Consider the following 14,821-nt stretch of genomic DNA (forward strand, 5'->3'; position numbering starts at 1 on the left):
TGGCCCACTTGATTCTATTAGGCTGTGAAGTCTTCCTGAATAAGGAGAGGATTCACTTACTTCCTAGAGGAACTGCCCAGTTGATATGGTTAGGATGTGTGTCCCCACCCAAATCTCATGTCGAATTGTAATTCCCGGTGTTGGAGGAGGGGCCGGCGGGAGGTGATTGGATCATGGGGGCGGATTTCCCCCTTGCTGATCTTCTGATAGTGAGTGAGTTCTCATGAGATCTGGTTGGTTAAAAGTGTGCAGTACCTCCCCCTTCCCTCCCTTTCTCCTGCCCCAGCCACTAATGGGTGGAGACGTGCCTGCTTCCCTTTCACCTTCTGCCATGCTTGGAAATTTCCTGAGGCTTCCCCAGAAGCAGAATCCTGTACAGCCTGCAGAATTGTGAGCCAATTAAATCTCTTTTCTTTATAAATTACCTAGTCTCAGGTATGTCTTTACAGTGTGTGAGAACAGACTAATACACCAGTAGATAATCTAAGATAGATCTCCTTTACATCAGATAGGTAAATTAAGTTGTTTCTCTCCCTTCTCATTCCTTTCATCATTTATGTAAAATCTTATATTCTAATGTTTTTTTCTTCAGTAACTACAAAAGAGGACAATTTCTCCCCTTCTCAATCTTATCTAAACAGAAACTCTGAATACATTATCCAAACCTTCAACAATATTTATTTGTTTTAAAGTCACACAAATACACATGTGCATATATATACATAATTTTGTATGCAAAGTATACCTTTATTAATATTTGTTTAATATTTCTACTTTAATGTTAAAGAGACAATAAGATCCCTGCTATCAGAAACAAGTCTTATCAAGTCACTTGTATAATATAACAGGTCAATGTAGAGTTTGATTTTGCCATTTTGACCCTACTGTTTTCGACCCTGAGGGTATTTTGATGCGAAAGTATTTTTTAATAAAAATATGTAAATCAGAAGCTAACATTAGTGAATCTTAGAATTCTACAGTCAGCTAAATTATCATTCAAGAAAAAAAGTGAAATGAAAGCTTATTTTGAGACAGAAATCAGAAGAATTTACCATGAATAGGCCCTAGCTGTGAAAGAACTACTTAAGGAGGAATTTTAGAAACAAGAAAATCCTGGAGGAAGAACGAATGTGAGAAGGAAAGATAAGAAAAGAGAGTGATTAACACATGGATTAGTTCAAACAGACATGGACCTTTAGAACAAGAATAATGACTAAGTTTTACAGTTAATAAAAAAAGAATGCTGAAGTATTGGACAACAATTACATGTAAGTTGGGCATGGGGACATTCACATAAAATTTATATATTAACTAATTAAGAATTGAGATTCAAATGATGGCAAGCTGTTTCATCCAAGAACATGTATGTCAGATTACATTTTCCAAAGATGCTGCACTCCCATCCCACAATGTGACCTTGACACTCCTCTCATCGAGAAATGGGGTCTATGTCCTCACCCCTTTAACCTGAGCCATCTTGTCTCTGAGTTGTAACCAGTAGAATGCAGCTGAAGTGACACTGTGTGAATTCTAAGACTAGGTTATAAAAAGTGATGTAATTTTCTCCTTGTTCACTGGCACACCCACTTCTGTACCCCGGCGCCACCATGTAAGATGTCCAACTACCCTGAGGCCTCTATGCTGTGAGGAATGCAAGGGCAGGGTACGTGTAGGGCAACTGGTTATCAGCCCCAGCTGAAGTCCTAGCCAACAACAAGCATCACCTGTCAGACATGAAAGTGAAGGTGCCTCCGGATGATTCCAGCCTCGAGTCACTGGGCCACTTGAGGATGTTGAATCACCGCAAGTCATTTGAGTTTTCCCACCTGAGGCCCCAGACATCATGGGGCAGATACAAGCCATTCCTATTGTGTTCTATCTAACCTCTGACCCACAGAATTTGTCAGTAAAATGAAATGGCTGTTTTAAGCCCCTAAATTCTAGGATAATTTTGTTATCCTAATAGTAACTAGAGCAAACAGGGAAAGCCTTTTCCATGTTGTTTTTTTAGTTGCTTTTCTTATTAATGTTTAAAGTTTTCTTCATATAGATCTCATGCATTTCCAGTTAGTTGCATTCCAAGAGATTTTATCCTTTTTGTTATTACTGTCAGTGAAATATTTTCTCCTATTAAGTTTGTAAGTGAGTGTTGTTTACATATATAGATTATGCGTGCATACATTTGTTCCCAGACAATTTACTTAATTTTTCAATTTGTTTTAGTTGGTTTTCTTGTTGATTCTCTTGGGACTTCCAGGCATACAATCGTATCATCTGAAAATGATTTTATCCCTTTTCCCTAATTTTTTGTATCTCTATTTTATTTTTCTTTTATATTTGCCTTGGGTAATTTAAATTCTATACATGTTGAGTTTGCATAGATATATGATTTTAGATAAAGTTAGCGAATTTTTGTTATTAAGCTTGCTGGGGAAGATCAACTGGGGATGACTAGGCAAAGAGAGTAATATGGGATCTGAGAATTTGAAATCTGAGAATCATCAATGTAGGGGCAATCACTGAAGTCATGAGAGCAGATGAAAGGGCTCCAGGAGGAACAATGTATAGCAAGAGGAGAGAAAAGAGCCTAGGACAGAACCCTAAGAAACATCAACATGTAAGAGACTGACTGAACAAGTTATCCTGCAGCAGAGAAGTTGAAAAAACAAGAGCATTTTGCAATAGAAGGAAAAAAAGATGGCATTTCAAAAAGGGGGAAAGGTCTGCAAGCTCTTGAGAAAGCTAAGGATGTCCTTCGGATTGGGCAATTTGAGGGCTGTTGGTGACCTTGAAATAGCAGTGTGACTGGAGTGGTGGAGGAGGAAACTTAGTTTGTAGTGAGTTGAGAAATGAATGGCATGTAAGAAAGAATCATTTTTAACAAACTTTGAGGAAGTTTGTCTTAATTATTAGAATTAATAATGGGACTTAGCAGAGTTATGAAGGCAAATCAATTTCAAAAAATCAACTGTATTTTTTTTTTTTTTTTTTTTTTTCAATCAATGTTGACCAGGTTGGCCTCGAACGTGTGGCCTCGCCTCCCCGAGTGCCAGGGCAACCGGCCTGAGCCACCGCGGCTCCCAACTGTATTTTTATACACCAATAAGAAAGAGGTAGGTGATGAAACAGGAAATTATTCCCTTTATATTCACTTTATAATAATATCTAAAAATATCTGGTATGTAGGAATAAAACATCACTGAAAAACATTAAAGAAGACTTAAATAAGTGAAGAGATACATACTATGTTTATAAATGGGAAAACTGAATCCCATATTAATTCACAGACTTAATACAATCCCAATTACAATCTTAACTTCTTTCCTTTGTGTAACTTGATAGTCTGATTATAAAATTTATGTAAGATTGTGGCCGGGTGTAGTGGCTAATACCTGTAATCCCAGCACTTTGGGAGGCCAAGGCAGGCAGTTCACAAGGTCAGGAGATCAAGACCATCCTGGCCAACATGGTGAAACCCTGTCTCTACTGAAAATATAAAAATTAGCTGGGTGTGGTGGTGCGTGCCTGTAGTCTCAGCTACTCAGGAGGCTGAGGCCGGAGAATGGCGTGAACCCGGGAGGCAGAGGTGGCAGTGAGCCGAGATCACGCCACTGTACTCCCGCCTGGGGAACAGAGAGAGATTCCATCTCAAAAAAAAAAAAATATGTAAGATTGCAAAGGGCCAAGAGAAGACATATTTTTCAAAGGTGAAATAATTAAGGCAGCATAGTATTGACAGGATAACCAAGTAGACGAATAGAAAAGCACAGACACTTAACATATGAAGTAGATGGCGCTGCAGAGCAATAGGGAAAGGAAACTCTTTTCAAAAAATGAAATTCAAACAATAGAATATCCATATGGAGAAAAAGAAAATTGTTTTCCTGTTTTGTGTTATGTATAAAAATTATTTGCAGGTAGATTAAATACCTACATGTGAGAGGCAAAATATAATGCTACTAAAAATAATACAGAAAAAATTTTATGATCTCAGGGTAGGGAAGAATTTCTTTAACAAGACAGAAAAAGTCCTACTTATAAAGGAAAATATTGATAAATTTGATTTCATTAAACTAAAGAACTTCAGTTCAGCAAAACAAAGAAACTAAAAGATAAACTACAGAATGAGAAGCCATAAGTAACAGATACAGCTAACAAAAACTAAAATCTAGAATACAGAAAGAATTTGTTCAGATCTAGAACAAAAACCACTCGATGTAAAATATGGACAAAAGAGTTCAACAGATACCACATAAAAAGACAAATCCAAATGGCTAATAAAGTCAATCTTATTGTTGTCAAGGAAATGCAAATGAAAATCACGATGACTCACTGCCCACCAGAATTGGCAAAAATACAAAAGTGTGAAAATAACAGGATAGTTACTTTGGTGAGGATACAGAGTAACAGAATCGCTGTGTACTATGGGTGCAGTGTAAATTGAAGCTACCACTTTGGAAAATTGTCTGGCATTCTCTTATAAAATTAAATATATGTATATTTCATGACATGGTAATTTCAATCCTACATATATACCATAGAGAAAAATGTGTATATAGATGCATATATCAAAATGTTCCTAGATGCACTGTTTATGATAGCTTAAATCAGGAAACAACACACATAGTCATCAACACTAGAATGGATACATAAACCATGGTATATTCATGTATTAGAATTCCATACAGCAACAAAGATGAAAGAACTGTTATATACAACAATATGGATGAAGCTTCTATAAATAACATGGAACAAAGGGAGCACAACACAGGAAAATATACACCATGACTCCATTTATATCAAATTCAAAAGCAGGTAATTATATGATTTAGGATTGCATGCTTGGAAAGTATATTGGCATACTTAAGCTGAATAATTAAGGACTGTTTAATAAAAGGTGTGGGCAGAGTTTAGGAAAAACTACAAGGAATAGTGCATGCCCTCGGGCTCATAACAGCCAGAGCCATAACCAATCCTAGGCCTGAGAGAGGTGCATGGAAAGGTAAGTCTCATAAAAAATGTGGCCTTTTGGGTTGAGCACAGTGGCTCATGCCTGTAATCCCAAATAGCAAACAACAACAAACAAATAATAGTTGTAATGCCAAAATACTTGAATAAGGGGTCCAGATATTAGCTACTTTAAGCCATTTTAGTTAGGGAGAAGATTTGTAAAAAATGCAAAGCTCTCAGGACCCTAAAATAGGAGTGTGTGTGTGTGTGTGTGTGTATGTGTATTTTAAAAATAAAAGGCAGAATTCTCTATTTCTAAAAAGGCCTATTAAATTTTTAATTGGGCCAGGTGTGGTGCTCATGCCTGTAATCCCAACACTTTGGGAGGCTGAGGCAGGCAGATCACCTGAGGTCAGGAGTTCAAGACGAGCCTGCACAACATGGCAAAACCCCATCTCTACTAAAAATACAAAAAAAAAAAAAAATTAGCTGGGCATGGTGGTGATGTACTCCAGTAGTCCGAGTTACTTGGGAGGCTGAGGCAGGAGAATTGGATGAACCCGGGAGGCAGAGGTTGCAGAGAGCTGAGATCGCACCACTGCACTCCAGCCTGAGCAACAGAGCAAGGCTCTATCTCAAAAAAATAGAAATGTGGCCTTTGTTTGGTGTGACAGTTAATTTTATGTGTCAGCTTGGCTGGTGATATGGTTTGGCTATGTTCCCACCCAAATCTCACCTTGAATTGTAGCTCCCATAATCCCCATGTGTCAAGGGAGGGACCTGGTGGAAGGCAATTGACTCATGGGGGCAGGTTTTTCCTGGGCTGTTCTCATGATAGTGAATGAGTCTCATGAGATCTGATGGTTTTATAAAGGGCAGTTCCCCTGCATATGTTCTCTTGTCTGCTGTCATGTAAGACATGCCTTTGCTCCTCCTTGCCTTCTGCCATGATTGTGAGCCTCCCCAACCATGTGAAACTGTGAGTCCATTAAACATCTTTTTCTTTATACATTACATAGTCTCAGGTATGTCTTCATTAGCAGTCTAAGAACAGACTAATACAATAAATTGGTACCAGTAGAGCAGGGTGCTGCTGTAAAGATACATGAAAATGTGGAAGCGACTTTGGAACTGGGTAACAAGCAGAGTTGAAACAGTTTGGAGGGCTCAGAAGAAGACAGGAAGATGTGGGGAAGTTTAGCACTTCCAAGAAACTTGTTAAATGGCTTTGACCAAAATGCTGATAATGATATGGACAATAAAGTTCAGGCTGAGGTGGTCTCAGATGGAGATGAGGAACTTGTTGGGAACTGGAGTAAAGGTCACTCTTGCTATGCAGAGACTGACAGCATTTTGCTCTGCCCTAGAGATCTGTGGAAGTTTGAACTTGAGAGAGATGATTTAGGGTATCTGGCAAAAGAAATTTCTAAGCAGCAAAGTGTTCAAGAGGAAGCAGAGCATAAAAGTTTGAAAAATTTGCAGTCTAACAATGCGACAGAAAAGAAAAACCCATTTTCTGGGGAGAAATTCAAGCCAGCTGCAGAAAATTGCATAAGTAAGGAAGAGTCAAATGTTAATCTGGTGATTAACAAAGACAACCCGCAAAATGTCTCCAGGGCATGTCAGAGACCTTGCAGCATCCCCTCCCATCACAGGCGCAAGGACTAGAAGAGAAAAATGGTTTCCCGGGCCAGGCCCAGGGCCCCCTGCTGTGTGCAGCCTAGGGACTTGGTGCCCTGCATCCCAGCTGCTCCAGCTGTGGCTAAAAGGGGCCAAAGCTCAGGCCGTGGCTTAGAGTGTGCAAGCCCCAACCCCTGGCAGCTTCCATGTGGTGTTGAGCCTTCAGGTGCACAGAAGACAAGAATTGAGGTTTGGGAACTTCTACCTAGATTTCAGAGGATGTATGGAAATGCCTAGATGTCCAGACAAAAGTTTACTGCAGGGGCAGAGCACTCATGGAGAACCTCTGCTAGGGCAGTGCAGAGGGAAATGTGGGGTGGGAGCCCCCACACAGAGTCCCCACTGGGGCACTGCCTAGTGGAGGTGTGAGAAGAGGGCTGCCATCCTCCAAACCCCAGAATGGTAGATTCACCCACAGCTTGCACTGTGCACCTGGAAAAGCCGCAGACACTCACTACCAGCCCATGAAAGCAGCCAGGAGGGGAGGTTATACCCTGCAAAGCCACATGGGCAGAGCCATGGGAGCCCACCTCTTGCATCAGTGTGACCTGCATGTGAGACATGGAGTCAAAAGAGATGATTTTAGAGGTTTAAGATTTGACTGCCCCACGGGATTTAGGACTTGCATGGAGTCTGTAGCCCCTTCATTTTGGCCAATTTCTCCCATTTGGAATAGTATATTTACCCAATGTCTGTACCCCCATTGTATCTAGGAAGCAACTAACTTGCTTTTGATTTTACAGACTCCTAGGTGGAAGGTACTTGCCTTATCTCAGATGAGACTTTGGACTGGTGGACTTTTGAGTTAATGCTAAAATGAGTGAAGACTTTGGGGAACTGTTGGGAAGGCACGATTGGTGCTGAAATGTGAGGACATGAGATTTGGGAGGTGCCAGGGGTGGAATGATATGATTTGGCTGTGTCCCCACGAAAATTTCATCTTGAATTGCAGCTCCCATAATCCCTACGTGTCATGAGAGGGACCCAGTGGGAGGTAATTGAATCATGGGGGTGAGTTTTTCCCATGCTGTTCTCATGATAGTGAATAAGTCCCATGAGATCTGATGGTTTTATAAAGGGCAATTCTCCTGCACATGTTCTCTTGCCTGCCACCATGTAAGACGTGCCTTTGCTCCTCCTTCACCTTCTGCCATGATCATGAGTCCATTAAACCTCTTTCCTTTATAAATTATGCAGTCTCAGGTATGTCTTTATTAGCAGTGTGAGAACAGACTAATACGGCTGGGTCATGGGGTCCATATACTTGGTTGCTTCTGTGAAGGTATTTTTTGGATGAGATTGACATTTAAATTGCTGGACTTTGAATAAAGCAGATTACCCTCTGTAATGTGGATGGGACTTATCAACTCACTTGAAGGCCTTAATAGAAAAAAGATTGTCCTCCCTCAACCAAGAAGGATTTCAGCCGGCAGACTGCCTTTGAACTCAAACTGCAACTTTTCCCTAGGTCTCCAGCCTGCCAGCCTACCCTGTAGATTGTGGATTTATTTGAGTCTCCACAATTGCATGAGCCAATTCCTTAAAATAAATATCTCTCTCTCTCTCTCTCAATATATAGATATGTGTGTGTATATGTGTGTGGGTACACACATTATATACATATATGTATATGTTTGTATATACAAACACACACAACACACACATATATATATACAAACATCATGTTGGTTCTATTACTCCAGATAACTAATACAGTTGGTGACAAAGGAGACTCTGCAGGGGAGGAGCCAGGGGAAGGAAATATCCTGTCTCATTCTGCTCCCTCTGATCTCTGCATTGACTAAACCTATCTAGAAGCCAGAGGCCAAAGGACTCTGTTGATATACAAGCTAGCTTCCCAGTGGATGGAGCAGGATGGAGAAGGGGAGGAATGGGCCTAGAGGGACAAAGAAAGGGTTAAACCCATAAAGAAAAGGTGAGGAATCATTATAATAAAATTCAGGATGGTGGTTATCTCTAGAAGGGTGAGAAGATCAATTTAGAAGGGACATATAGGATGGGGTTATTTCCTTGATCTAAATGACAGTTAACTGGGTATTTGTTTTATAGTTATTCATTAAACTATACATTTATGTTTTATACCTTTTGTATATTTTGTAATTTAAAAGTTTAAAGAAGAAAACAATACTGAGCAATTAAGAACTTATAAAATATTTGAATTCTAAGTGGTAAATAATTTTCCAGGTGAGCAATTTTGTAGCATTTAAAACCAGTTTGCTTTAAACACTAGAAAATATGTTATAGACCATTATACAAGTCATAACAAGTGAAAAAGTTAAATAACCCTGAACTAAAAGATACTTTCTCTCTTTTTTTTTCTTTAAAAAAAATGTTGCTTCTAGCCATAGGGGGAAGAAAGAATAATAGCTAGAGACTTGCATATGTTTAAACCCTAACAGCGAAGAGCAGTAGAGAGATAAAAGTTGAAGACGGGGAGAAGAAAAGGGAAATAGATGCCATGCAGTCCCTCCAAGTTAAAAGGTCTACACACAGCACTATCAGAGGGATCAGCCTGAGATCAGATAACGCATTCTTATTGCATTTTGACTGGAGGAAAAAGTAAAGGACGGATGTGGCTACGTGCACATTTGTTAGCTAATTGTGGGAAGCTGAGGGAAGTTCCCCAGTTGATGCCTCCATTTTCTCTGTGACAGAAAACATGAGACTGAGGGAAGAGATATCAAAGTTACAGACAGGGGAAAGTGAGAAGACTTGAATCACTTTGGAGAGCCAGGCAACACCAAATGCTCAATTGAAGTTGGAGGCCATGAATTTATAGTGCCATCAATATGCACTATTTTGAGATTTTTCTACAGCAATATTTTGCAACCCAGATATGGGTATTGAAAAATCACACACTAAGGTTGATCCAGGGTTGGGGTTTTAGACTGAAAAACAATAGAAAGGAGCTATGAGAACAGAGACAAGAGATGCAGCATGAAATCTCAGTTGGACAGGGAAGAAAACGAAGACAGAAGAGGACTAGCAGAGAGGAAGAAAGCAGGAGGATCAAGAGTTAGCAGGTCCCAGGAGAGCAAAAGCAGGGAGCAACTGGATGATGGAAACAGGGTAGAAGGCTGCTTGTCCAAGTTGTTGGATAACTGAATGTGTTGTTTTAGATGTGGAGCTGTTGCAGGCAGTGATATTATCTAGGGTCTGGCCATGGTAAGGAGGTATAAAGTGGAAGGGAGGTGAAGGTCATCATGGAAAAAGAGGCTGAGATGTTGAAAAGGAGTTCATGAGGCCATTGAGATCATAGAGGACCATGAACATATCTGGGGTCGAGAGAAAGACAGAGGCTAGATACTGAGCATTTAATGAACAATGTGTGTGTTGACGGGAATGAGGTTAGGTGGTTGACTGGGAGGTTGCTAAATGACAGCAACAGGAGAGAAAGATGGGAGTATAGTAAATGTCTTCCTTGAATCTCAGAACAGAAGTGCTTCAGGAGGATGAAAGAGTAATTAACTGGCTCTTCCTCTCTACCCAGATTGGAATTCCAGAAGGTGAACTAGAAAGACTCGACAGGAAGCAAAGCATGGGTAAACCTAGATGGGTAAACCTAGATGGCCAAGATACGTTACAGCTGGGCCTGTAATAAGGCTATCAGGGAATAGGGCAAGTTAGGTTAAACTGGCTATAAAATTTTCAAGAATTCATTTTAGTAATACCCTGATATTGGGTAGTGAGCAGTATTGGTCTAGCTCTGGAGATTCCAAGTTTATACATCACTACTTGATATGAGAATCTAATAGTAAAACACATATATGCATTACATGCAATTATTTGCATACCTGTTCAGTTATAAGATTTATTTGAAGAACCATATTCAGAGACTGGCTTTGTGACTGTGGCTCTTGGATGATCTTTGTAGTTAATGCCATCATGCAGAAAGGTCACCAGTCTTTCCTAAATGGCTGAACCTGCCAATCAGAAGAGAAAATTTTAGAAAATTGGTGAAGGCGTAAATTGGCTTAATGCAGTTTGCTCTGGAAATGGTATCTCTCTGTGATAACTCAGTGTTGGTATAGTTCTAATAAAAGTGTTTATAGACACAAAACATCCTTGGGATAAAATGTACAGGTCATTTTGATCCAGGTGCTTAAAAAATGTCTGTTGAACTGAAAAGATAATGATAATGATGGGCTTCCCATGTAGACTTTCCTATAAGAGAAGACAGTATTTGCTACCTATTATAAGTTTCTACCCCTTTAATAGTCGAGAGTCCCATTACAAATAAGCAAATAAGTATTCTAGTTTACACATTGGCCTCTTGCGCTTTGGATTGGGACAAACCTAGTCCCCTGAGTGTGATCAACCCTGGGCACCTTGACAAAATAAAGTTTGTGGACTTGCAAAACTGAAGAATGAGCCTTGGACAATGTGACTTAACAGGCAATGTCATCCTGAGGCCAGCCTGAGCAGCCCAGCTGGCCTCTCCCCATGACATTTCTAGCTCAGTTGTTTAGAATAGTGACTCTATTTAGATCAATTTCACTTCCTGCAGTAAAAATCTTTGAGATCATGATGGGGATCATTAGCAAAACATTGTTGTAATCATAGTTAATGCAAAAGGACTGAGGAATTTATATTAGATCATAGTGAGTTAATAAAATGCACTGGCTGAAAATGTCTCCTAATTCTAGAGTCTAGCATGGAGAGTTACTAATAGTGTACAATTTGTGGCTGTTTGTGGGTGGTGGCCTAGTAACAGACTGTTCCATTTCAAGGCTACAGCTAGTGAGCACTAAAATGCTTGTGCTGAAACAAAACAAAGCAAACTCAACTCTGCTTTTTTTTTTTTTTGGCCTGTTTTGTTTTGTTTGTATTACATTACACTTCACTGCTGCTTATGTTATACCAGGGCTGCACATTTCTGAGTGTCTCATTCTTTTTATTCATAGATAGACTCATAGACTTTTCCCATGATTCTGAAGAGTTAGACATAATGATCAGTAAAAACAGATTTTTGCCAATATGACAAACATTCTAGTAACAATGACTGATTATTCTTTTGTTTCTGTTCACCTACAAAAAGAATTGTGCACTAATTTGTTCAACAAAATGTCATTTGTTGCCATGTTTTACTGAAGAAAAGGATTTTCTGGCTCCTTAGAATTGAAGAGGTTCTTCTTATGATTTGTCAATTTCTATGGTGGTAAACCAAAGTATATAAAAGAAAAGTCAGTCTAAACATGGCACATCCCTTAATTTTACCCGGTGGTTAAGTAATCCTTATTTTTATATTCAATCAATAAGGATACACTATGACTTAAAGGCAAAAAAAACTCTGGGAAGTCTTTGAAGAAATCAGGGCCTGCACTGTACTATTTACGTTGCAGCCTGAATGAGAGTTTAGGGATGGGAATAGTGGAGGCTTTGCTCAGGTATCTCTAACTTAGTGGAGAAGTTTGAAAAGCTCTGCTTGCCACTGAGATTAGTCCAGAAGGACCTTTGCTTGGCTATCCATACTTATCACATCACTGAGAAAGGTCTAAATGCCTTTTAATGCAGTTGGAGAGTGCCCTTGTCCTACCCAGGTCCTAGAACTGGAGGGAGCTGGTAACACAAGAACATGTTGAAGATGAACATTGAAAACACTCCTTCATTAGCAGAAACAGAATGGGCCTTGTCGGAGTTGTGACAGTTACTGATGGGGCAGGGGATTTGGATCTGGCTAAATATAGCCAGGGGAAAGAAACTAGTAGTGTAACTGGAAAGATGGTAATGATTACACGAGTGCATATGTTTTAATTTGAAGGTAAAAGAGGAGAGAATATCAATCAGAGATATTACTGAAGTCCCAGCTTAATATTTTAAATATTTAAGGAGCTCTAAAGAGGAATATCTGATTCTACTTGAGAGACAGCATTTCAATAAAAAAAGGAATATGAAGATCAAAATAAGTAAGAATGTGTCCAAGGGAATCTCAGGAAAGACTAAATGAGCAGGAAAAAAAGAAAAGTGAAAAAATGTCTGTAAGATAAGCCAAAATTGTTAAATGTTTCAGCTAGGTGATGTATTAGAATGCCAAAAGGACTATTCATGAGGGGTAGAACTGCCAGCCTAATATATAATGGCATTAGCAGGACTTTTCTGAAACAAAGAAAAATCTCTAAGAAAATTTTAATTACTATTAACTGTAAAATCAAATTTTTAACTGCAGACAGGATTATAGAGTGAGAAGTGAAAAGTTATAAACAAGTTGAGAAAATTGAGGACCAAATGTATTGTGTGAGGGCAGACGAAGTCAGGGGAAATGATCTGTGACAGCTTCTGAATAAAAAAGGAGAACATTTCAAAGCATTTCAAAGCCAGCTGGGATAGTACCCAATGGATGGCCATAGCAGAGATGCATGTAAACAACACAGCAAGCAAAGGGAGTGCAGGAGATGGGGAAGGCTTTTAGTACAGTTAAAACATGAGCCAAATTATAGCAATACTGAACAAAATCTATTTTTTAACATATTAGAGTTCATTGAAAAGAAGACATACCAGCAAAGTATTATACCACTTAACTCTAACATACTGTATTTCTGTATGACTACCAATGGAAAACTTCAAAAAAATTATGCATAACTACATAATACACAATCAATGGTGCTTGATAATACTTGTATTTATTTATATACATCCCTGGGGAGTGGTATTTTATAATTTAAAAGAGGTTTTTTTTGTTTGTTTTTTGAGATGGAGTCTTGCTCTGTCACCCAGGCTGCAGTTCAGTGGCGCGATCTCAGCTCACTGCAACCTCTACCTCCCGGGTTCAAGCGATTCTCCTGCCTCAGCCTCCCAAGTAAGTGGGACTACAGACTCCCGCCACCACGCCCGGCTAATTTTTGTATTTTCAGTAGAGGCGGGGTTTCACCTTGTTGGCCAGGCTGGTCTTGAACTCCTGTTGATCTTCCCGCCTCAGCTTCCCAAAGTGCTGGGATTATAGGAGTAAGCCAGTGTGCCCGGCCTAAAAGAGTCTTATCACTTTTCAAGAGCTAAATAACAGAGCAGGCATATTAAAGGCCAGATTACCAGATTTCTTTGGAGTTCAACCCTTTGAAAAATGCTAGTAGAAACAGGGAGTTCTGATTCAAAGAAACGTATGTTCTGCTATTTTTAAGTAATATTTTAACTGTAAAACCAAACAGTTGTTTTAAAAACATCACTGAACACAATGATAGAGGTGGGTAGATAACCGAAGTTCAAACAAAGAAGAGTTTAGGATAGCTGGATTTCACACGTACATAACATTCTAGATCAGGGCTTCCCTGGGCCACACTGGAAGAAGAATTGTCTTGGGCCACACATAAAAAAAAAAAAAAAAAGGATAGCAAAAAAAAAATCTCATAATATTTTAAGAAAGTTTAAAAATTTGTATTGAGCCACATTCAAATCCATCCTGGGCCACATGTGGCCCTTAGGCCGCAGGTTGGACAAGCTTGTTCTAGATTCTCACTTTGACTTCTCCAAACACAACTGAGATTACAGCCTTGCAATTTAAAAGAAATCGACAATTTAGAAGAAGACTGTAGGCTCCTTCTCTGGGAAGAATGACCCAGGGAATAAAATAAGTAAAGTCAACTTTGCTGAAGACTGACTAAATGGTCATTGGTCTTGGTGAATTACTTTGCTTAGGTTACTCTCATGAAGTACATGCAAACTCTTGTTTTTGTTGTTGTTTAAAAAAAGCTAATCTTGAATTTTATAAATTTTGTGTAAATTTGCACACTTTATCTCTCATTAGATTAGTTAAAACAATACAAATACATTTTTCGTGGAGCTGATTTCTAGGAAAACGGGTCTGCAGTTTATCTGTGTTGCTTTTCCCTATCTCTCCTTTACTTCCTGTCTCGCAGCCTCCCTTACCACAGTAGCCAGCCCCAGTGCTGTGTTCCGCATCCTGGCAGGCCCAGCTTCACTGTGGTGTCTCTAAGCTTGTCCTCCAGAGCACAGCTCAAAGCACCAGCCAGGAGTCTCCGAACTTTTTTGACCGAGCACCCCATCAGAAAAAAATGTGAGCACACTCCCAAGGGCTATAAATTACGTGCATATATTACTATGAATACAATAAAACAGAAACAGAAAATTTTTAATAGATGAGATAAAGATCAAGTCAATCGTAGTTTAATGTATTAATTGTCATACATTATTTGATAATGATACATACATTATGAAA

General features: G+C 39.3%; 1 protein-coding gene across 1 annotated transcript in view; it reads left to right on the forward strand.

The window, feature by feature from the left end:
• Positions 1-276: 276 nt before the first annotated feature.
• Positions 277-14,821, forward strand: part of RHOBTB3 (Rho-related BTB domain containing 3) — an 85,923-nt gene continuing 71,378 nt past the window's right edge. Inside the window, exon 1 of the mRNA XM_011944282.1 lies at positions 277-390. Within this exon, the coding sequence (XP_011799672.1) occupies positions 293-390 (98 nt within the window). The 5' untranslated portion in view covers positions 277-292. The remainder of the gene's footprint in view (positions 391-14,821) is intronic.

This window comes from Colobus angolensis, unplaced genomic scaffold, assembly GCF_000951035.1.
Source record: "Colobus angolensis palliatus isolate OR3802 unplaced genomic scaffold, Cang.pa_1.0 Scaffold23, whole genome shotgun sequence".
NCBI classification, from domain to species: domain Eukaryota; kingdom Metazoa; phylum Chordata; class Mammalia; order Primates; family Cercopithecidae; genus Colobus; species Colobus angolensis.